At 41.0% G+C, this 24,733-nt stretch overlaps 1 protein-coding gene across 8 annotated transcripts in view; it reads right to left on the bottom strand.

The window, feature by feature from the left end:
• LOC132432164 (zinc finger protein 660) overlaps positions 1–24,733 on the bottom strand; it is a 63,792-nt gene that overhangs the window by 9,085 nt on the left and 29,974 nt on the right. Inside the window, exons 1-6 of one of the 8 annotated variants that reach the window (XM_060022198.2) lie at positions 12,992–13,352; positions 10,693–10,774; positions 6,491–6,960; positions 5,130–5,292; positions 4,045–4,136; positions 3,618–3,744 (exon numbers count right to left, since the gene is read on the bottom strand). In XM_060022198.2, coding sequence (XP_059878181.1) covers positions 3,618–3,744; positions 4,045–4,136; positions 5,130–5,292; positions 6,491–6,880 — 772 coding nt within the window. In that variant the 5' untranslated portion in view covers positions 6,881–6,960; positions 10,693–10,774; positions 12,992–13,352. Of the gene's footprint in view, positions 1–3,617; positions 3,745–4,044; positions 4,137–5,129; positions 5,293–5,363; positions 5,381–5,408; positions 6,130–6,490; positions 6,970–10,692; positions 11,557–12,842; positions 13,353–22,217; positions 24,568–24,733 lie in introns of those variants that run through there. The other 7 variants (XM_060022197.2, XM_060022194.2, XM_060022196.1 and 4 more) reach the window with 7 other exon arrangements.

Below are 24,733 nucleotides of genomic sequence, written 5' to 3' on the forward strand. Positions count from 1 at the left end.
AATTGAAACAGCAGTGAGATTTCATTTTTTCACCCTCTGTAAATCCTTTCCTAAACCATCCACCCCTCCCCCCACCCTCCCAGTTCTTCCATCTAACCAAGCTCCTACGTGCTCCTGCACTCATGCATACTTTTATTATATAACATTTGTCACACTGTATTGTAATTATTTGTGTAAATGTTTTCTACTCCAACTTGAATGTACTTTATGGCAGGGGCTAAGTTTGATGTGGGAGATACTTAATATTTCTTGAATAATAACCTTCAAATCCTATTCCAATCTCTTAAATGAACATATACAAGTCTTTTACATATTGAAGAAGTATGTGCAAGCTATCTGGGAGTCTGCTTTTCTATCAGCTTATCAATGCACAGAAACTGAGTGCACAAAACTGTCAAATATGATAGTGTCACAGTCTACCCCCAGGTCAAAACACCATGGGCTGTGTAGTACTTTCTCTTTCTGGGGGAATTTGGTCGTGCCCAACTTTTAAACATTATAAATCCTTCGCGGGGACTAGATTCTTTAGACACATTACTTATTTTCCCTCTTTCTGAACCATTTCCTTAAGGTAGCCTCCTCAAGTCAGAATTACTAGGTCAAAGAGCATAAACACCTTGGTATCTGCTTGCCCAAAGCCCTAACAGCATTGCAGTTAGAGCATATCTTACTTATTAAAGTTGATTCAAACTTCTCTTCCCTTAAAGAGTTGGAAAAGTAAGGAATTACATTTTCTTCTTAGTTTTTAAATTTAACTCCAAATTTAACTCCTAGACCCATCTGGAATTTATTTTGGCTTACAGCGTGAGGTATGGATCCATGGTGAGTGTTTTTCATAAAATTAATCAATTAAGCCATAAAGCATGTTTTAAAATTCTTCAAAGAAAAGATGAATTATTGAGTAAATAGCATTAGAACTACTGAAAGCCACTTGGGTTAAAAAAAAAAAAGCAAACATACAAACTGGATTCCTATGTCATTCTGTATATTAAGATAAACTTTAGATGGACTAAAGCTTAAATGTAAAAATGAAACAATGAAAATGTCTGAAGAAAATACAGGTGATTTAAAAACTAATAATTTTACGGAGAAGGAGACCACAAAGGAAAATATTGCTGTTTGACTTCATGAAAGATTTTCTAAGACTTAAAAAATAATGGTAATAATAATACCACTGAAAGGCAAACAAATGGGAAAATGTGCAACATGTGACAAAGGGTTAGCAGTTCTAATAAATAAAAGAAATAAGTAGAAAAAATATGAATAAGCAGAAAATGACCAATAAACATGATAACACTAATAATCAAAGAAATGAAAGAAAAATAAACAAAAGATAGTATCTTTCACCTAGCTAGCAAAGTTTTAAAACAGTGACCAGGGCTTCCCTGGTGGCGCAGTGGTTAAGAGTCCGCCTGCCAATACAGGGCACACGGGTTCAAGCCCTGGTCTCGGAAGATCCCACAAGCCGCAGAGCAACTGGGCCCATGCGCTATAACTGAGCCTGCGCTCTAAAGCCCGTGAGCCACAGCTACTGAAGCCCGTGTGCCTAGAGTCCATGCTCTGCAACGGGAAAGGCCACTGCAATGAGAGGTCCGCGCACCTCAATGAAGAGTAGCCTCTGCTCGCCGCAACTAGAGAAAGCCCGTGTGCAGCAACAAAGACCCAACGCAGCCAAAACAAAATTAAAAAAAAAAAAACAAAACCCAAAACAGTGACCAAATCATAAGCACATACAGGGGAAATGGGCCCTCTTGTACTCTTTTTGTAGAAGTGTAAATTGGTACATCATTGATAGAAAGCAGTTTGGGAATATGTATCAAAATATAAAATCTACAAAATTTTTGACCACCACACCATAGCTGAGATACTAAAAGACATATTCTCATATATGTAAAAATATATAGTATAAATTACTATGAACAATAAAAAATTTACTAAGGTTGCTGGGTACAAAATTAACATACAAAAATTAAATATTTTTATGTATGCAAACAATGATCAATTAGAAAACATCAGAAAAGTTTCCTATTTCAAAGAATCAATGTAACCAGAATACGTAAGATCCACCTGAATGCAATTTTAAAACAGGCCTGAAACAGACAAAGGCAGTATGAACAAATGGAACTACATGTAATGTTTTTGAATAGAAATTCAGTATCATAAAGCTGTCAATGTAAAGCATGATACCCAGACAATGAAATACAAAGCTACTTCCTTCATGGCCTTTCCTAATCCCCAGAAACTGGTACTGGTTGTTTTGTCTTCTTCATTTCCATCTCAAGAGGCTTACGTCACTCTATTACCAATTATTTTACTCTGCTTTGTTTATTCTTTTTATGTTCATCTCCCAAATCATGCTACTTAAGGGCAGAATCACGTCATTTCCATAGTTGCCATTACATGGTAGGTGTTTAATGTTTGTTGGAAACATAAATGGCAAACAGTTTTAAAAAAAATACTCTTGTTATTAATCAAAGAAATCCACTAAATAAAAATATTATAACTTAAAAAATTATATTAACAATAATTTAAAAGAACAGGACTACTCAGCAGCAATGAAGGCAGAGCCAAAGGAGTGGTTCTTACATACAGCTGGTAAGAGCAGAGAGGACTGAGATCACTATGGAAAGCAGTTTGGCAGTATGAAGCAAGAGCCTTAAAACAATTCAAACACTTAGGCCTAGTAATTCTACTTCTAAAAAATAATGAGAAATTAAAAAAACAAAAACAGGGGCTTCTCTGGTGGCGCAGCGGTTGAGAGTCCACCTGCCGATGCAGGGGATACGCGTTCGTGCCCCAGTCTGGGAGGATCCCACATGCCGCGGAGCGGCTGGGCCTGTGAGCCATGGCCGCTGAGCCTGCGCGTCCGGAGCCTGTGCTCCGCAACGGGAGAGGCCACAACAGTGAGAGGCCCGCGTACCACACACACACACACACAAAACCTTAGGCATAGAGATAGATGATTATTATGGCAATTATTTAAAATAAAGAAATGGCTAACTAAATTATGACACAAATTACGCAGCCAATACAGATAATTGTTGCAAAGAATTTGTGATAATATGAGAGTGAGGTGACTGCAAAGAAGGCAAGCTATAAAACTGTATATATTCAAAAAAAAAAAAACAAAAAACTGTATATATTCATAAATACACACTCTCAAGACAATGTAAAAAACCTCAAACACACACAAAAAAGCCAGAAAGGTAATATATCAAAATTTTGATAGTAGCTGTTTGCAAATAGTGGGTTAAAAAAATTTTTTTTTCTCCTAATATTCTGTGTTTTCTAAAATAAGTATGCTATACTATGTTCATAATCAGAAAAACAAACAAAAGCTGGGACTTTCCTGGTGGTCCAGTGGTTAAGAATCTGCACTTCCACTGTAGGGGGAAGAAAAAAAGAAAAGAAAAACAAACAAAAGCTGATGAAGTTGTGGGGGAGGGAGACGCAACAGGGAAGAGATATGGGGATATATGTATATGTATAACTGATTCACTTTGTTATAAAGCAGAAACTAACACACCATTGTAAAGCAATTATACTCCAATAAAAACGTTAAAAAAAAAAAAGCTGATGAAGTAAAGGTAAGAATTATGGAAAGAAAATGTCCTTACCTAAGGAAGTCACATTTCCATAATTCTCCAGCATCACATCCCAGTACAAAGCCCTCTGAATTGGGCCCAGACATGCCCATTCCTCTGAAGTGAAGCATACTGATACCTCCTCAAACATCACCAATTCCTGAAATAACAGGTATGTGTGAGATTATCCATGCCCAGGAAGCTCCCCTACTGAAAGGTCCCTTTCACTTATGGGGAAGACAGGTTGTGAGGGCATGAGGTGGGCAAGGGATACCAGGGAGACATAGGAGACCCCACATGAAGTCTGCCTTCCAATAGCATCGACCTTGATTTAGAGATAGGAGCTGACTGGACACCCAAGCACAAGGATGAGAGATACTCCAACCACAATTAGGATACTTCAGCCACAATGAGATAGTGCAGATAGGATCTTAGGAAGAAAAGAGGATGCAAATCTTACCTGGGGCTGGGCTGTCAGGAGCATGAGAGCCATTAATTGATTTCTTGGGTTCTCTTCCTGGGAAAGGGCAGAAGCTTCAGGGGCAGGAGAATCTGAAGGAGAAAAAGCTGCATATGAGATAACTGTTGTTCCTGCCCACTACTCCAAGTCCAATATCTTTATCTTCTATAAACAAGGAATTCAAAAAGACACAGAGCTCCCAGAACTAGGCAACGATGGCTGTAAAATGACCTACAAATATTTTCTGACCCCCACGTGCAGGGCTGGAATAGCACAAAGAATAGCAATAAGAATGGATAAAGGGGGACTTCCCTGGTGGCACAGTGGATAAGACTCCGTGTTCCCAATGCAGGGGGCCCGGGTTCGATCCCTGGTCAGGGAACTAGATCCCACATGCATGCCACAATTAAGAGTTCACATGCCACAACTAAGGAGCTGGGGAGTCTCAACTAAGGAGCCCCACGAGCCACAACTAAGGAACCCACGAGCCGCAAATAAGACCCAGCGTAACCAAATTAAAAAAAAATTTTTTAATTAAAAAAAAAGAAAGGGCTTCCCTGGTGGTGCAGTGGTTCAGAATCTGCCTGCCAATGCAGGGGACATGGGTTTGCGCCCTGGTCCCAGAAGATCACACATGCCGCAGAGCAACTAAGCTTGTGTGCCACAACTACTGAGCCTGCGCTCTAGAGTCTGTGAGCCACAACTACTGAGTCCACGTGCTGCTACTACTGAAGCCCATGTGCCTAGAGCCCGTGCTCTGCAACAAGAGAAGCCACCACAATGAGAAGGCCACGCACCGTAATGAAGAATAGCCCCGCTCGCCACAACTAGAGAAAGCCCGCGCACAGCAACAAAGACCCAACGCAGCCAAAAATAAGTAAATGAAATAAATAAATTAAAAAAAAAAAAAAAGAATGGATAAAGGGTCAGAGGGACCCAGGAAAGGATAAGAGGGAGAACAGGAAAGAGCTTGGTACCATAAGGGGTTCATATAAGGGCAGGAGAGGAAGCAACTATCTGGGAGTAGGGAGATGAGCCACAGTAAGAGTCCTGAGAAAAGTCCAAAGTCATAGCCAGTAAGTTACCATGTTGAGGATCTTGGAGCAAGTTGAACACCACTGGGTCAGTAAGAGGATTTGAGCGAATTTCAGCTGATATGTGGCTGCCAGTGGGTGCATGAGGAAGTGCTATTCCTGGAGTGCTCAGACCCTCCTGGAGACTGTCCTGATCCTGGACAAGGACTGGAACCTGGGAACAAGCAGAACAAAATAAGCTGACTTTTCTTGTACCTCCAGAAAATGGACTCACCTAACATGGACCTCTTTCTGCCCGTAATCTAGAACTGTGAGATGAGAGTGACCCACCTCAAATATGGAGCATCAAAACAGCAGTAAAGCTTTGCCTTGAGAACAATGGAGCTGCCCTCTAGCCCCACTCATGGTACTGGTGACCTCTCCCAGAGGAGACTGAACACAACGGTGGAAACAGAAGCCAGACCTGGGTGTGGGTTAAGGAGGGAATGGGAAGTAACAAGCAATTAAGAGCTTCAGACCTCGTTTTAGATTACACCTGGGTTCAATACACTCTTCTACTTATTTACCCCTTTACTTATCCTTTCCTGCTCCAATAGAAGGAACACTAGAAGTCTAGACATTTGCTTTTTTTGCTAACTAGATGTCTCACCTAAGACAATGCAGTGAACCTTTTCCTGCCTCCATTTTCTTATCTCTCAAATGAGAAAGATGGATTAGTGATTAATACTGAAATATGTAGCTCTCAAATCTTCATTTTTATGATTTAAACAAATAAGCCCATCCTTGGTATCACTTCCAAGTTATATTCCAGACTTCTTATATAGAAATGTTTCTAGTGGGCTCCAGATTGACAGAAAGAGATCTGACACATACTAGAAACTGTATCAAGATCCCAATTTAATAGCCAAGGATATAAAATCTTATCAGAGGCAAATATCTCAACCCAATCCCTTGGCTCACAGAATCCCCAGTAGGGGAAAACATGGGGAGGTCTTGCCAGATCTAGAAAGCTTCATTCATGCTTTCCCACTGCCTTTTATACTTCAGGCTTACAACATCACTCCAAACATACTTATACAAACAATACATATGTTTCTGTTTAGAGGAACACTTACAAATATTACATTCTTCAGATTCTTGAACCAAACTCAGCATTAGCAAGCATCACCCAAGGAGGCAAAGTAGAGTCAATGCCTTGTGTTGATTCTGAATTGGCCCAAAGACCCCAATCATAAATCCATTTCTCTCAAAATACATTCTGTGGTCTGAACAGCTCATGAACCTGTTTTAATTAGCATTAGGGTTGCTATTGTGTTATTGTTAATGAAAATCACAGCATCATCCTCTACCCCCTCTGTCCTGGGCCTACTCCCTCCTTCCACCTCAAACTCTTCCCCCTTCCCCTTTCTCACTTTTAGTGCTGGTCCATCGAGGTCTTTCTGCAGCTCCTCTACCAGGGCCACTGCCTCCTCACCACTCCCGGGGCGATGGATCTGCACCCAGGTCCGTATCTCTCCGGGCAGGATGCTCAGGAACTGCTCCAACACCAGCAGCTCAAGGATCTGTGCCTTGGTGCGTGCTTCTGGCCTCAGCCACCGGCGACAGAGCTCCCGGAGCCGGCTCAGTGCCTCCTGGGGTCCAGATGTCTCATGGTAACGTAACTGTCTAAAGTGCAGGTGGGAGGTCTCCCAAACAGAGGAGCTGCTCCCTTGGAAGCTGGTTCCCCACTTCCAGGTATCATCCTTCCCTTTAACAAGGCCCTCTTGTCTCAGAGCACTGTGGGCCCAATTTTCTCTTGTCATTGTTGTTATTTAAGAAAGGCTCCTCTCTAGGTCCCCTCAATCCTTGCTTGCCTTCTTCCTTAGAGCTTGGAGAACATCATCTATAAGACCTCAAGAAATCATTGTTAAAGTTAACCCAGAGAAACAATCAGGTTTTCCAGACCCCAGTTAGCTCTCACTAATGAAGAAACCTCCTTGAATGCAAAGTTCTAGATTCTGGGCCATGCCTCCTCTAACAGAGAAGCCCGGGCCCAAGGCTCTAGGGACACTAATACGCATGTTACCCAGACCATTGCTGATATCAAAAACATGAAATTCCTTTGGTCTTTTTTTTTTTGGCCACGTGGCATGTGGGATCTTAGTTCCCCGACCAGGGATCCAAGCCGTGCTCCCTGCATTAGAAGCATGGAGTCTTAACCACTGGACGGCCAGGGAAGTCCCTCCTTTGGTCTTTATTCACAGTTTCTCTTCCACCTAATTACAATAAATCCTTTATCCACCATTCTAACAATGGGCATCCTGGCTACTCCTGTGTGACCTTGAACAAGTTACCTCACTTCTAAGTCTCAGTTTGGTAACCTGTAAAATAGGGGCAACAACAATTCCTATCTTATGGGCTTGTTGTAAGAAATTGATGTGAAATACATTTCAGGCTTTTGAATAGTGCCTGGTATATGGATTCAAATGTTAATCATTATCTTTCTGCAACTAGCACCCTTTCCTATGTTCTTAGGCTTCTGCTTTCTAGAAATAGTGCGTTTTTTAGAAATAATATGTCTCTTGCTTATTACAAAATGGAAAATCTGTAAAACCAGAAAACACATACAAAACCAAAGAACAATCACTGCTGTTGTTCTGGACTACATTCTTCCAGTCCTTTCTCCAATGGGCAATTTGGATCACAAAACTGGATCCAACTGTACGGCTCCATAATTTCACACACATTGTGTTGTAAACACAATATCAAATATTCTTCATCATTATTTTCAAGAGTACATCAGCCCATGGGACTTTCCTGGTGGTGCAGTGGTTAAGAACCCGCCTGCCAATGCAGGGGACATGGGTTTGAGCCCTGGTCCAGGAAGATCCCACATGCCGCGGAGCAGCTAAGCCCGTGTGCCACAACTACTGAGCCCGTGTGCCACAACTACTGAGCCCGTGTGCCACAACCACTGAAGCCTGCGTGCCTAGAGCCTGTGCTCCACAACAAAGGGAGGCCACCACAGTGAGAGGCCTGTGCACGGCGGGGAGTAGTGGCCCCCACTCGCTGCAGCTAGAGAAAGCCCGTGTGCAGCAATGAGGACCCAATGCAGCCAAAAATAAATAAATTTTTTTTTTAAAAAAAGAATATATCAGCCCATTCATACTTTAGTCCTCTGTTGTTAGACGTTTAGATTTATATTTTTTCCTATGACAAATTCAGCTGCAATGACCATCTTTGTTAATGAATTTTTGGTTACATTTCTGCTTACTTCTTCAGGAAAATTTCCCAGAAAAGAAACTGTTTGGCTGAAAGGTACAAATAGTTTAAACTTTTAAGGTTGTAATAGTTACATTACTATCAGTAACATATAAGAGTGCCTCATTAATTTTATTTAACACATGGACCCTTAAAATTCATGCTTATAATGGAGCAGAGGAGGCCAAAATATAAACATAATTTCAATATAATGTGTGAGTACAATTAATAGGAGGACATATAAGCACAGTAAGAATTCATGAACGTAATTTTGGGTTGGGCTGTAAAGAAAAAAAGACCACTGGAGTATTAGGAAAGCCATTCCAGGAATAAAGAAACTGTAATTTCAAAAGCAAGGGAGAGACAGCACATATAGCTCTGTTAAAAAGATTCTTTGCAAATCAGAGAAGGAAGTAAACTTTGAGGTAATTTTGTAGAATTAGAGTGAAGAGGTAAACAGAAGCCAATTCTAAAGGCCACTGAGAGGCAGCCAGAGGCATCCCAAGTAGCCAGAGTGGCACTGTCAAGCTCCTTCCACAGGAATTACACTCAGCATTTCAGCACCAAGCCACTGTAGATTTAACCTGTGTCTGTGAGCATCTGTGCTTTATCTATTTTTACTTTGTGCATCTGTTAGCAAGATGTGTCCTAAGGGAACTGCTTCTTTGCTTTACATCATTTCAGCTTATGAAAGGTTTCATAAGAATACTCTACTTTCAGGGACTTCCCTGGTGGTGCAGTGGATAAGACTCCATGCTCCCAATGCAGGGGGCACAGGTTTGATCCCTGGTCAGGGAACTAGATCCCACATGCGTGCTGCTACTAAGAGTTTGCATGCCACAACTAAGGAGCCCACAGGCCACAACTAAGGAGCCTGCCTGCCGCAACTAAGACCTGGTGCAACCTAAATTAACAAAACAAAACAAAACAAAAACAACCCTACTTTCAGACATTAGGGGAAACCTGTAGTCTAAACAAATAATTAAAGTTCTAAATTAAGTAGTAGTAGGGATAGAACAATTGAGAAAAACTGAGCAGTTCTTTGGTAACTGATCTGGGGGTGATGGAAAGGAATTTAAAAAAAGGATTTCTATCCCATGTTCACAGATAGGAAGACTCAATATTGTCAACATTTCAGTGCTTCCCAACTTCATCTATAGATTCAATGCAACTCCAATCAAAATCTCAGTAAGCTATTTTGTGGATATTGACAAACTGATTCTAAAGTTCACATGGAGAGGCAAAAGACCCAGGATAACTAACACAATATTGAAGAAGAAGAAGAACAAAGTTGAGAGACTGACACTACCCACATCAAAACTTTCTAAAAAGCTACCATGATGAAGTCAGCATGGTACTGGCAAAATTGTAGACAAATCAATGGGACAGAATAGAGAGTCCAGAAATAGACCCACATGAATAGTCAACTGATCTCTGAGAGAGAGTCAACGTAATAAAATGGAGCAAATATAGTCTTTTTGGCAAATGGTGCCAGTACAACTGGACATTCACATGCAAAAAATGAATCTAGACACAGACTTTACATCTTTCACAAAAACTAACTCAAAATGGATCAAAGATCTAAATGTAATATGCAACACTATAAAATTCCTGGAAGATAACCTAGGAGAAAACCTAGATGATCTTGGGTATGGTGATAGCTTTTTAGATACACACAAAAGGCACGATCCTTGAATGAAATAATTAATAAACTAGACTTCATCAAAATTAAAAAATTCTGCTCCGCAAAAGGTAATGTCAAGAATGAGAAGACAGGGCTTCCCTGGTGGCACAGTGGTTGAGAGTCCGCCTGCCGATGCAGGGTACATGGGTTCGTGCCCCAGTCCGGGAAGATCCCATACGCCGCGGAGCGGCCGGGCCCGTGAGCCATGGCCACTGAGCCTGCGCATCCGGAGCCCTGCAACAGGAGAGGCCACAGCACTGAGAGGCCCGCGTGTACCGCAAAAAAAAAAAAAAAAAAAAAAAAAAAAAAAGAATGAGAAGACAAATACTTGCAAAAGACACATACTATTATCCTTCCTTTGTATATTTTATACAAAGAACTCTTAAAACTTAATAAGAAAACAAACAACTCAATTAAAATATGGCCCAAGGGGGAATTCCCTGGTGATCCAGTGGTTAGGACTCAGAGCTTGCACTGCCAGGGGCCTGGGTTCAATCCCTGGTCAGGGAACTAAGATATCACAAGCTGTGTGACAAGGGAAAAAAAAAAATTAAGATAAAATGACTCAAAGGCCTAAACAAATACCTCACCAAAGAAGATATACATATTTCAAATAACTGCACAAAAATATGCTCCACATCATATGTCATCAGGGAAATGAAAGTTAAAACAATGAGATACCTTACGTACCTATTAGAATGGCCAAAATCCAGAACACTGGCAACACCAAATGCTGGTGAAGATGTGGAGCAACAGGAACTCTCATTCATTGCTGGTGGGAATGCAAAATGGTACAGCCACTATGGAAGACAGTTTGGCAGTATCTTACAAAACTAAACATAATCCTACCATAAATTCTAGCAATTGTGTTCCTTGGTATTCATCCAAAGAAACTGAAGACATACATCCACACGAAAACCTGCACATGGATGTTTACAGCAGCTTTATTCGTAACTGTCGACACCTAGAATCAACCAAGATGTCCTTCAATAGGTGAATGAATAAACTGTGGTACATCCAGACAATGGAATATTACTCAGTGCTAAAAAGAAACAAGCTATTACGCCATGAAAAGATACAAAGGAAGCTTAAATATGGACTACCCAGTGAAAGACGCTAATTTGAAAATTAATATACTGTACAATTCCAACTATATGACATTCTGGAAAAGGCAAAACTATGGAGACAGTAAAATGATCAGTGGTTGCCAACGGTTGGAGAAGGAAGGGATGAGCAGGCAGAACACAGAGGATTTTTAGGGCAGTGAAACCATGCTATATACTAAAATGGTGGATACATTATACAAATCATTATAAATCTGTCCAAACCCATAGAATATATAAACACAGAGAGTGAGCCTTTATGTAACCTTTGGACTTTGGGTGATTAAAATGTGTCTGATACAGGTTCACCAACTGCAACAAAAGGTACCACTCTGGTGGGGGATTTTTTTTTTTTTTGGGTTGAAGTATAGTTATTACACAATGTTGTATTAATTTGTGCTGTACAGCAAAGTGATTCAGTTATACATAAATATACTCTTTTTATATTCTTTCCCATTATGGTTTAGCACATGATATTGAATATAGTTCCCTGTGCTACACAGGAGGGTGTATATATCCATTCTATATCCATTCTATATCATCTATATCATTCTATATTCTATATTCTATATCATCTATATCCATTCTATAAATACTAGCTTGCATCTGCTAATCCCAAACTCCCACTCCATCCCTTCAGTGGTGGGGGATGTTGATATGGGGGGACGCTATGCAAGAGAGGGGGCAGGGAGTATATGGGAAATTTCTGTATTTTCTGCTTAATTTTCCTGTGAACGTAAAACTGCTCTAAAAAAAAAAAAGTCTGTAAGTAAATAAAACCCGGGGCGGGGCGAGAAGGATTTCTAAATAATTTTCTACGGTAAATTATCAGAATTCTATTTACTCTTACTTTGCAGATAGATACAAATAACAAATCCTTAAACATACATTTTGTTTGCTTCTCACAAAAGGTTTGTGAGCCACACGTTAAAAAGAACAAAAGAAGCCTCAAAGGAACTAAGTGATTCACTCAAGGCCACTCAGTTATGGGAGCAAATTCTGAACTCAGGGATTCTAACTCCAGAAGTCCAAAATAACTGCATCTAAGAAAAGACTTCTGAAACCCAAACAACTATTCTAAAGCAATGGTTTAGAATAATAATGACAACAATTCATTATAAAGCTTTAATCTGGCAAGCGGTAAAACGAAAATAAACAACCATACGTAGTCACTCGCAGGTTGGCAATGACCTTTCTTGCAAAAGACGGCTTTTACGCTGAGTTTACCATCTTAGTGCTTAATGTGAAAATACATTCTCTAAAGCAATGGTGGTACGGCTTGTCTAAGTTTGCTTCTTAAATACCATTATATTACAAAATTAAAAGATGAGAACCGGTCCATACCTCGAGGGAAAAAAAAAAAAGGCCCCATTAGTCTGGGAGCCCCTGCTCCAGGGAAGTCTCAAGCTGTTTCTCAGCATCAGTCTCAGAGAAGATGGGAAAAGAGCAGAAAAGCCTGAGCTGGGGAACCTGACTACTGAGGGCGGTGTTCTCAAAGGGGCAGCACATTCTACTAACTCGAGGGCCGGTCCACAGACACTCAGACTCAGGGGCTCTGTCTTCAATACCTTCCCCAAGCCGCAGCCAAGGCGTCCACCTCAACACGGAGCGGAGGGACCGCCCTGGGGGTAAGGGCCGGAGAGGGGTCGGCGAAGGCTGCGCTGCCCTGGCGAGCTCAAGCCGCACCCCGGGCCGCCCTCCCCGCGTGCCAACCTGACCCGAGCCCACCCCGCTCACCGGGGGCTCCCGCAGCGGCTCCGGCCTTGGGGACCGCCGCTTCGGCGCCGGGACGCCGGGAGATGACACGGGAACTGGACGCCACGGCACCTGAGGCCCCAAATAATGGCTGACCCGCGGATACCGCGATTTCCGGTCGCTCACCCCACCTCCCAGTGCCGGCTCTCTAGGAAACCATAGCTCTATGGTTCCTAGTTTTTCCCGGTGAAGGCGAAGAAAAGCGGAGCTCCTGGACCCTTGGGTCTTCATTCCTCCCAACCAGAGAGTAGGCGTAGCTGTGTTCCGGAACGCAAGGATCAGCGGTGAATCACACGGTTCAGGCCCTCAGGACGCTTGTTGTCTCCTGAAGGAACGGAACCTTTTTGTTTTAATTTGCAGTTCAACTGAGGTTGATGGGGAGTAATTCTTCATATGTCTGAGTGACTTCGTGGGTGACTTTTCCAATCTATTCTTGAACCTGGAGCAGTTCTCACTGTAAATAACATGGCTTATAAATGACTCCCTTGTGAACTGGCTTACTGTCGAGTATCTCTTGCCCAAATGATGAGATAATGGAGCTCTGGTGTTAAATATTAATCAAGCTGAAACTGCAATAGAGAGACACTGCCTCTCTGGAATGAGAAAGTTGTTGCAGTTGTCCATCACCCTGGGTAAATTTAGGTCTGTGTAAAGGAAACTGAACTCTGATTCTCTCTTTGATACTTAGATATTTTAAGTTTGGACTCCTGGAGTCGTCAACCCCTATATAAGACAGACCAGAAAGATGCTCCAAGAGGGTGTTGCAGGAGAGGGAAATGTCATGTCCTGGGACCCACAGGAGCCCTTAGAATGGACCATGGCCAAGTGAGGGTCCTTGGGTTGTGCAGGAAAAAATTCAAGAGCTCACCAAAGAAAAGTGAAAGCAAGTTTATTTAGAGCGATACACACTCCACGGGCCAAATGTGGACTGTCTCAGAAAGTGAGAGCGGCCCCAGGGCATGGGGCTGTAGTTTTTATGGGCTAAGTAATTTAATACGCTAAGGAATGGGAGGAATATTGCTGTTACCAGAAGGAATATTGCTATTTCTCGGAAGGGTGGGGATTTCCCAGGAATTGGGCCACTGCCCACTTTTTCGCCTTTTCTGGTCTGTCTGGGAACTGTCATGGCTGAAGGGGCATGATTTTTAGTATTACAATGAAGGTATAATGAGCTAAAGGTCAATGACCAGACTTTTCTCAAAGCTACCTTGGTTACCAAGCAGGTTCTAGCTGGTCTTTATCGAATCCAAACAACTGCGCTCCATCTTCATTTATCTAGAGTTTGTGTCCTGCCCCTTTCCCTCCTGTGTCAAGGGCCAGGGCCATGTCTGTCTGGATCCCTTGTATACTTGGCACCTAGCACAAAGCCATACTAGGTGCTAGATGAACGTTTGTTGAATGAGCAAGGTGTTATTCTGTATATATGTCCTCTCCTGGCTTTCAATGAACACCTGCCTAAACATTTCAGCCTCTACTCTTTCATTCATTCAACAAGTATTAACTGAGTACTAACCATGTGCTAGACACTATTTTAGGCACTAGGGACATAAATGAAGAGGTAAAGTCCCTAGGAGCTTACATTTCTAGTGGGGGTAGACAGGAAAACAAATACAAAATATGTCAGGGAGTGATACATGCTAAGCAGAAAGATGGTAAAGACCCAACAAAGGAGGCTTAGAAGCAGCAGCCGACCAAGTAGAAGGAGAACCAGGAGATAGTACTTTATAGGTCTCAAAGCACGAATGGGAGATTTTGAAATAATAATCAACGTGGTCCCTGCTCCCCCTACACTAAATCATTTTACTTGTGACCTGAGGCCCCTTCTCCTCCCCTGCCTGCCCAAGTAGACAGAGGTTATTCACTGTGAGACTAGAAAAAAAGGGTACAAAGACTATACTGTCAGGTCAATAGACACTTTGGGAGATGGAAAGACATGCTTGCCAAACAAGTGTTTCTGCTAGGGAAGAAGAAAGGAATGAGAGGAGCCAAAATGACTAATTGGGCTGTGGATGACTGACCAGTGAGCCTATAATCATCCACACCCTACCAAGCAGTGGCCTGGAAGGATGTAACCAGAGTTGTCTGCTGGTGAGGACCACTAATTGCCAATGGTCAGCCTAGAGCCCCAGTTTTATCATTCAGTTTGTGCCCTGAGATTCAGCCTGGTGCCCATCTGACAGTCAAGGAATTTGAAGCCTCCTCATCCTCACCCCAAGATGAAAGGCTTGGTTATCTTGTGGGATGATGGTAGTCGAAAAGGGACACCCTACCTTTGAAGAAGATGGAACTATATGGAATCTGTTTAAAGTGGCCCAGAGAGCTGGGATGTTGGTGGAATACAACACATAGCCTCTGTTTTACGTACACTCACACATTCTTAGCACATAGAATTCCCACAGGTGAAGTACACTGGATTTGGAATCAGAAAACCTAGGTTTGGGTCCTGGCTCTTTCTCTTACTAGCTCTGTGATGTTATTAAGTCAGCCTCTAAGTCTCAGTTTCTCTGTCGGTCAAATATTGGTATAATGCCTACTTCATAGCGTTGTTGTGAGCATTCAGTAAAAGGATCATGTGAAAATACTTTATGAGACAATTTAGTTGTCAAAAAAGTTGGATAAAAGAAGTAATGGTCAAAATCTAGAACTTGGCATAATGTAATATTTGTTCATTAAGTTAATATTAGGACTTCAGGCACCTCAAAAGCAAACAAGAATTAAATGAGTTTGTTAGGGCTATACAGTATATTCAGTTAATTAGGGACATAGGCAAGAATGGAACCGAGATCTTTCTGCTCTTTCTTTTGCAACAGGTTACATGCACCTAAACTGTCCAGATACCATAGAAATCACTTAAACATAGAACATGCCAACTCTGAAACATTCTTCTGAACTAAGCCCCTACTTTAATGCCAATTAATAGCTTGGAAACTTGAGTTCTATTCTTAATATTGCAGTTTCCAAACATCCCTTCAACCATTCCCATAGTTTTTAAGGGCCCAGACTCTGGAGCCAAAATCTCTGATTTTAAATCCAGGTTCATATGTGAGTACAACCCCCTTTTTGTGAGAAAGAAAAGTACACTAAAAAATGAGGGACCTCGGACTTCCCTGGCGGTCCAGTGGTTACAACTCCACGTTTCCAATGCAGGAGGCATGTGTTCAATCCCTGGTCAGGGAACTAAGATCCCACATGCGGTGTGGTATGGCTAAAAAATAAAAATAAAAAAAAATAAGAGGGACCAGACGTACACTCACGGCTGCCTCACCTTCTCATGGACCACTTTGTCTCTGAGAAGCAAGATCAACACATTCTCCTATCTTTGTGGTTCTCCTGTTTAAGTTCATTGTCTTGCCTTAACAGGAAGGAAAATTGATCCTTCATTTTGGGGAGGGAAGAATTATACCAGATCCTTTGTCATAGGTCAGTCACACACCAATTTGCATTTAAAAACAAACAAACAAACAGCCCCACAACACTGGTAGAGTAGGATTTTATAGAAAGATGAGAAACACGACCTTAACATTCAGACTAGGATTTCTGTTTTAGTTGACCAGTATTCTGAGGTCTTAGCCCCATCTTAGACTATCGGTCCTCTCCCTCCAGCCTCTTCTCAAATACCTATCTATGATGTTGATTGATGCTCTTACACCTCTAATTCGGAGAGGTCCAAAAGCATACTTTTAAGTCAATCTAGAATCTTCCATCCTTAGCAGTGGCTAGGTGTCTGGGCAGAACAAAATGTAACTGAGGCCCTCCCCAGTCCAAGAGATTATGCAAATACTTCTCTTTCAGGTATTGGAAAATAATGGAATTAGTACTACATGGTTGAAGGGATTATTTCTAGACACTAAATTCTGAGTCAGGCATATGGAGAAGAGATCATGGAGCTCTTCAAGAATGCTAGCTCTCCCTTTGCCAATTTATTTCTCAGAGTATTGATGAAAGTTTTGTCTTCTGGACCCTCCCAGTGTGGGTGAGTAGGTCTTGAACGACAAATCCACTTTAATAATCCAATCTCCCTAAACCTTTGAATTCCCGCCCCATACATTAAACCAAGGGAGGGCGGGCATTTCTGATTCATTCACAACAGGCCATCTTTTGGTCCATGTTTCAGCCAGTCAACCAAACTGTCAGAGCCCTTTCTAACTCCCAGATTTGCAGATTCAAATGCTAATCTCTTCTGAAAACAACCTCACAGACACACCCAGAAATAATGTTTTGCCAGCTTTCTGGGCAACCCTTAGCCCAGTCAAATTCAACATAAAATTAACCATCATAGGGCTTCCCTGGTGGCGCAGTGGTTGAGGGTCCGCCTGCTGATGCGGGGGACACGGGTTCGTGCCCCGGTCCGGGGGGATCCCGCATGCCACGGAGCGGCTGGGCCCGTGAGCCATGGCCGCTGAGCCTGCGCGTCCGGAGCCTGTGCTCCGCAACGGGAGAGGCCACAGCAGTGAGAGGCCCGCGTACCAAAAAAAAAAAAAAAAAAAAAAATTAACCATCATAATTATTATCCCTTTAAGTAGTGTAGAATCTCATCTAATTGGTGTCTTCTCTTTCATTCCTGACATTGGTATTTTGTGTCTTCTCTTCTTTTAGCCTGATCAGTCTTGCTAGAGGTTTATCAATTTTATTGATTTTTCTAAAAGAACCACTTTTGGTTTCATTAATTTTTTTCTATTGTTTTTGTTTTCTGTTTTCTAGTTTTCCACTCCGACTTTATTACTTCATTTCTTCTGCTCACTTTGATTAAAAAATTTTTTTTATTCAAGTATAGCTGATTTAAAATGTTGTGTCAGTTTCAGGTGTACAGCAATGATTTGGTTATATATATATGTTTTCTCATATATTGTGCCAATCAGTACTTGTGTCAGTGAAGGGGTCTAACGGCCCAGACCTCTCACTTCAAGTTTGGGCAATCTTGAAAGGCCATCCCAGTCTGAGTCTGAAGCCAGCAAAGGGAACATAGGTAACTCTGTGACTACAACATAGCTATCTTCTCCCACTGCTAATCCTGCTTTCGTCACTCTCTCTACAGATGTTAATCCCAATAGCGCTCTCCAATAAATTTGCTGCATATTATCCTGTCCCAGAATTTACTTCCCAAAAAGTTCAACTTAAAACAATCAGATAACTCAACTTTTTAAATTGTTAATTTTTAAATAACTGTTCCAGGTGTACTTGGATATGTAAATACCTAATTTTATATTACTTTCTTGGTCTGGTGTTTACCAAATTTGAACCCTAAAATACCATGAGGATTGATCCATGGTTATAAATTATTAGGGAGACTTTTATTTTACATTTAAAGCCCAGGACAAGCCCCACAAACTTCCTTAATGTCTTCCCTCTGCTCCTGACTCACTTTTTTTCCTAATGTATGCTTTCACTGAGGATGTAGCCCTGTGAAGATCTAGGTTTCTTGTTAATCTAGGTTCCAATTTTCCACCTCTTTGTAAGCCCAAGGGCTCAAATCCTGCCCTTGTGGCTGATAAAATCTAAGTCCCTTGGCGACCAAGATCTCCAAACTGCTGCATGGCACCCAAGGCTTTATCACCCACTTATCTTTCTGACTTCCATTTCCTCTTCATTCTAGGCTTTGAGGATTTATTTCACTTTCTTGAAAGCCCTGTAAAAGGATGTTCAAGTTTTATCCAGCATTTCTAGGTTGTTTCATAGCCAAAGGGCTTTATGATTATTTTGTTTGCCATATTGTTCTATTATAAATTTTTAAAACATGAATCTCTGTTCAACTCTGTTTTTAAACCAACACTGCAAATGTGACCGCATTTTCTTTCACTCAGTAAACTGGTTGCTAATTTGTTATGATTATACTAACTTTGGTATATGTCTCAATAATTTTGTGACTTATAGACTTTTCTGAGGGAAAATGGACAATCATCACACAAATAGTCATGTAAAGAGTCAAGGCTCCTAATGGAGAGTTTTCTTAAATCCCCACAGCAAAAGTTTTGCTTTATATAGATTCCTACACCCTGTCCCAGAAATGCTGATTTGCTGGGCCTGGGAAATTACTTATATTACTTCTTGTGATTCCCAGATTTGGACTTCACTGGGCTTAGAGACTGGTTATAGCTTTTTCGTGTCTACAAACCTTGTACGTCAAATTATGCCACGTGGATTTGAAATGGTCAGTGGAAAGAGTGTGACCTAGTCAAGTCCTGTATCTATGTTGTCCAGAAAGGCATCTGCCATATCCTTTTTGACCCCTCACCAAACTGCCTTCTGGAGCAGAAATGGACTTCAGGGAACATGCTGGTTTTATTCAGCCAAATGACGTCTACATAATAGTATAGGTTTGAAACACAGATGAGACCGGGGGGGGGGGGGTGGGGGGTGGGGGGTGGGACAATAAGTGGCTGTTCAAGTTCTCTAAGGAAATAACAGAAGGACACTTTCTAATGGTTAGAGCTCTAGTTTATGTAGAGTTGGCCCTCCGTATCTCTGGGTTCTGCATCCATGTGTTTAACCAACCACAGATAAAAAATATTAAAAACAAAAAAAAATTCCAAAAAGTTCCAAAAAGCAAAACTTGAATTTGCCACACTGGCAACTATTTACATATCATTTACATTGTATTTACAACTATTTACATAGCACTTACATCATATTAGGTATTATAAGTAATCTAAAGATGATTTAAAAGTATACGGGAGGATGTATATAGGTTGTATGCAATAGTTTGCCATCTTATATAAGGGACTTGAGCATCCTTTGAGTTTGGTATAGGGGTGGGGCTCCTGGAACCAATCCCCTGCAGTTACCGAGGGACAACTCTATTATGAGTGTGAAAATAACAAGCTTCATGTTGTGTTTGAATCTCAAACAACAGAATCATTCTTTCTAAAAACAGCTGCTTAAAAGAAGAGCAAACTGGACAGTTTTCTTCCCACTCTCAATAAAGGAAGGAAGCAAAGGGAAAAAAATTCAGTGATATTTATAACAAGTAAATAACAACAGATATTTATTGGAGGAATTATAGCTATCTTCTGCAAAAACAGTTTTATGACTTCAGTTTTATAACATCAGAGGTGACTATAGACAGTCTAGTTTCTAAACACAACCTAACAATATGAGCATACTATTTTATTTATATTGAATGGGAAAACATTAAAAAGCAAGTCTGTCTCTCAGGATACAGAGCTGAAATGAAATATAGTCTTATGGGATTCATATTCAATGGAATTACTCAGCTATTTAAAGCTCTTTTTGGTTTCAATTTTCTTCTCAGTTCCTAATAAGACCCAACATAGTACACACCATCAATGAAAAATATCTCTAAGTCTAGGGAGACACTTTCCTCTCTATGCATGATTCTTTGTCTTTCATATTTCCCTTTAATCAAGGCTACATAAGATTTTAATTTCACACTTTTTCTCACAACTAAAAAGAGACGTGTATATTTCTAGTCCACACCAAAGCAATTCTCAATAACCAGGGTATCTGTGACTAAAAAATACTTGCCTCTTCATATTCCTCAGGAATATTCAGGGTACTAAAAACTAAAGTGAATAAATGTGAGTGCACAGGAAGCTGGCAGATGACAAGAACACGGATGGGCAATACACAGTAGTTTAGTGATGTACATTTCAAAAGAGCTGGGGTTTTGATGGAATAGAGAAGAAATGGCCGTACAAAGAGGTAACCGGGTTGGGGGAGAAAAAACTAGCAATTGAGGGACTGCAGAGGAAGCACTGCTGTTAGGGATCAACCAGGCTTCCATTAGAACAGGAAGTTGGAAAAAACACATTCAAGGAGACAGATCCTGAATTCCAGAGTGTATCATGAAAGGGCTTGAAAGGAACTGCAAAATTAAACTCTGGCTGAAGCAGGCAGCTGGAAGTATTGAAAAACTTCTGGAGGAAGGTGGATGGTCAGTTCAAATTATATTGCAAAATATTTATATGAAAAGGTACAGAGACCATCTGTCAACATTTACTCCTGCAGCTTAAGACAGGCATCAACCTCTCAGACTAGAAGCTAGTGAAGGCCTCCTCCAGGGTCCGCTATCTTAGCTTGCCTGGGCAAGAAAAGTGAACGTATTCTGATCTCTGGCCAGTCTCCTAGAAGGTATTTACTCTTGAAGATCACAGTCTTTTAAGATGAAAAAGAAAGCCTATTTGAAGAAAAAATTTCAGATGCTATGACACAGTGGTAGGAAAATGTTTTGGTCAGAGAACACTTGCTCAGCAATATAGGAAGCATCAACAACTCTGCTTAGCAATAATAAATGCTTAAAAAATACCACCTGACAGGCACACAGGAAGCTGTTTGCCTATTTTCTTAAAGCAGTTTTAGCAGGGCCAGGAGACATTAGTCCTGGGAGTTTCCACATAGGTAATCAGCAGGTGAGGATGGCTGCCATGACAAAAGGCATGAATATTAATGACAAATCCCTTGTAGAATTTTAAAAGGACACATGACAAGGGAAAAATGATGGAAGTGCCCTTACTGCTGCAGTTCTGTTTAGCCACTGCCACATGTGGGTGACCCTACTCTCGTGTCCACCCAGACTCTTGGGGAAGTGCCTACCCAAGGGTAACCAATGTTACAAGAGTCCTACCCCCTGAATGCAGCAGATCTGTTCCAGAGCCTCCAAACCTTGCTTTGAATAACTATGCAAAGAGGGACTATTACATCGCAAAATAATATGTAAGCCATTATCCTATCAAAATAGGACGAAACCAAACAATCCCTTTTCACCCAAATATACCCTTCACACCTTCCAATTCTTTCTAAGAAGTAACAGCAAGGAAGAAATATATAATCCTTAAAACTAAATTACAAGGTGCAGAGACAGGCCATAAATCTAACTCAGAGAAGACTGACAGCATCTTCCTTAGGAAACCATGATCAAATAACTGTCCAGATATAATCAACCACCTTTCACAGAAGTGGCTACTCAGGGGGATCCCAACTGGTCTCCCCCTCGCATAGAACCATCATGATGGACAGAGGCACTTTGGTATAATAAAGAAAGCATGGACTTGAAAGTCAGATCTGAGTTCACATTCTGGCTCCAACCACTTACTAGCCAGTCACCTAACCTCACTGAGACTCAATTTTCTTGTACCAATGTTATGAGGATTGGATGGGATATCAAATCCTCAGTAATCCCTGAAACAATAAATCACTACGTGCATAAGACAAATGGTGTTAGGTTTGGGCATTCACTGTATACAAAGAAAGAGGAATGGCTGCGTTAAGAATGGGGAGATTCTAAGGGTTCCCAGACGGATTCTGAGCTGTCTTAAAAGTTTAAAATATTGGTTGTAAACAGATTAAGGCCTTGTCAGAGGGCTAGACAAAAAGAAAGGCTAGTCACACATTTACATGCATTATCTCATTTAATCCTCACAACAACCCTGTGAGGTAGGTCGTTATTCCCATTTTACAGATAAATCTGTGGCTCAGAGCATTTGAGGGACTTGTCCAAAACTGACAAGCTAGGGCACAGCAGATTTGGAATTAGAACTCATATGTCTCTGACCCAAAAGTCTGCACTTTCAGCTACGAAAATCCATGTAACATGTGAAGGCAGAGTCTTCTCCTTGTTTGAATTATGCTGTGTCTCTTTAAAGGCTTTGAAACTGCAATTGTTCCAATTTCATAAGATGGCATTTTTTCTGTAGACATATATCGAAAAGGTGGAGCCTAGGTGGTTCTTTATTATCTGCGGATCCTTCTAAAACTGTGGGAGAGGAGAATGTAGTAAAGCTTTGCTGTTTTCTTTTAACCTAACAGTGATTAAGAAAGTGGATTATATATTCTGTTGACAACTGTAAAGTCAATTTATCTCAAAACTGCAAAAGCCAACAACTGGTATTTATGATGTAATACACAGGAAACAGGCTCTAAAAGGAAGTGACGTGCTCAGGGTTCCCCTGCTACTAAGTATCAGTATTAGGGTGCAATCCCAGGACTTTAGAGTCTATGTTCTATGTGCCTTTCATAACCCTGTTGAGTGAAAATGAACACATACTCGTTGTATTTAAAAAATACAAAAGTAGTACATTCTCACTGTAGAAAAATATGAAAGTAGTACATTCTCACTGTAGAAAATCTAAAAAGCATAGAAAAGTACAGAGAAAAAAATAGAAATTACCTATAATCCTATTACCCAGAGATAATCACTGTTAACATTTTGGTTTGGTATTATTTCATTCCCATTTCTTTCCTTTGCATAAATGTTTTTTAAAAATTTGGATCGTATTTCATTCTTTTTCTCTTTATCTTCCATTTCATCTAAATCATTTCCCCCATGGCATTAAATATTCTTTAAAAATGTTTACAATGGGTGCCAAACCATCATATGGCTAGACCATCATTCACTTAAACCCTGTACGGTTGAAAATCTAGTTTTCTTCCTCCAGGTATATATGATGCTGGCATGAATAGCCCTTCTGTTAATCTTTGTCTACTTCTGATTACTTTCCCTGTATGAATTCTTAGAGAATTAAGGTTGATGATACTGAAAAATTGCTTTTCCAGAAAGTAGCAATTAGGTCCACTTCCAACAATATATGGCATTTATGACGTTTCTTTCTCCTCATTATGTTTTCTCTGGTGTTGAATAAGCTGTGAGCTATAACGATAGGCTTTCCCACACTCACTACATTTATAGGGTTTCTCCTTTGTGTGGGTTCTTAAATGTAGAATAACTTGAGAAGTCTGCCTGAAGGTTTTTCCACACTCATTGCATTTATAGGGTTTCTCTCCAGTGTGCACTCTCTGATGATCAATAAGATTTCGATTAGAAGTAAAAGCTTTCCCACACTCATTACATTTGTAAGGTTTCTCTCTACGATGAAGTCGCTGATGTTCATTAAGGGTCTTCTTTAAGATGAAAGCTTTTCCACACTCATCACATTCATAAGGCTTCTCCCCAGTGTGAATTCTCTGATGGTCCATAATCTTTGTATTAGAAACACACGTTTTCCCACACTCCTTACATTTGTAAACTTTTTTTCCTTTGTGCATTCTCTGATGTTGAGTAAGGTTTGAACTACGGCTAAAGGCTTTCCCGCACTCGATACAAGTGTAGGGCTTCTCGCCAGTGTGAACTCTGTGATGTGAAATCAGACCAGAACTCCGACTAAAGGCTTTCCCACACTCCTTACATTCATAAGTTTTCTCCCCACTGTGGATTCCCTGGTGCCGAATGAGGTGTGACTTACCACTGAAAGATTTCCCACATTCGCTGCACGTGTAGGGCTTCAGTCCAGTGTGGATTCTCCGATGAACAACCAGGTTGGAGCTATGACTGAAGGCTTTTCCACACTCCTTACACTTATAGGGTTTCTCTCCTGTGTGGATTCGTTCATGTACTGTGAGGTTTGCACTCTGACTAAAGGCTTTCCCACACTCAGTACACACATACTGTCTCTTTTCAGCCTGACTTCTCTCATTTATTGTAGGGTCATCTTTTTCAGATTCTTGGTCACTCACTTCTGGGAATGTTTTATTATCCTTAACTGTCTTCTGTTTGAAGTTTCTCGTCTTTCTCCTCATTTTCTCTTGCTTGAAGCATCCCAGTGGCCCCTTGAGTCTTCCCTTTCCCTTCAGAGGAGCTTTCTAAACATTGACTTCCTTGGCAACACCTCTGCGGAGTTCTCTTGAAAGTACGAGATTCAGATTTTTCGGGAATGATGTTTTTGAATCAATACTTCCTCAATCCCCGTTTCACCATCTGACAGAAGAAAGAAAAGTTGCACATGTCACCTGCTCTCTATACTAGAGGAAGGAGAATTATCCAAGGATAACAAGATGTGGCAGAACACAAGGTCCCTCATGGAAAAGTAAGTGTTCAAAGGCAGGGGGACCTGATCAAAAAGATGAGAAAAATGAGGATAGAC

This window comes from Delphinus delphis, chromosome 10 (assembly GCF_949987515.2).
Source record: "Delphinus delphis chromosome 10, mDelDel1.2, whole genome shotgun sequence".
Taxonomy (NCBI): Eukaryota; Metazoa; Chordata; class Mammalia; order Artiodactyla; family Delphinidae; genus Delphinus; species Delphinus delphis.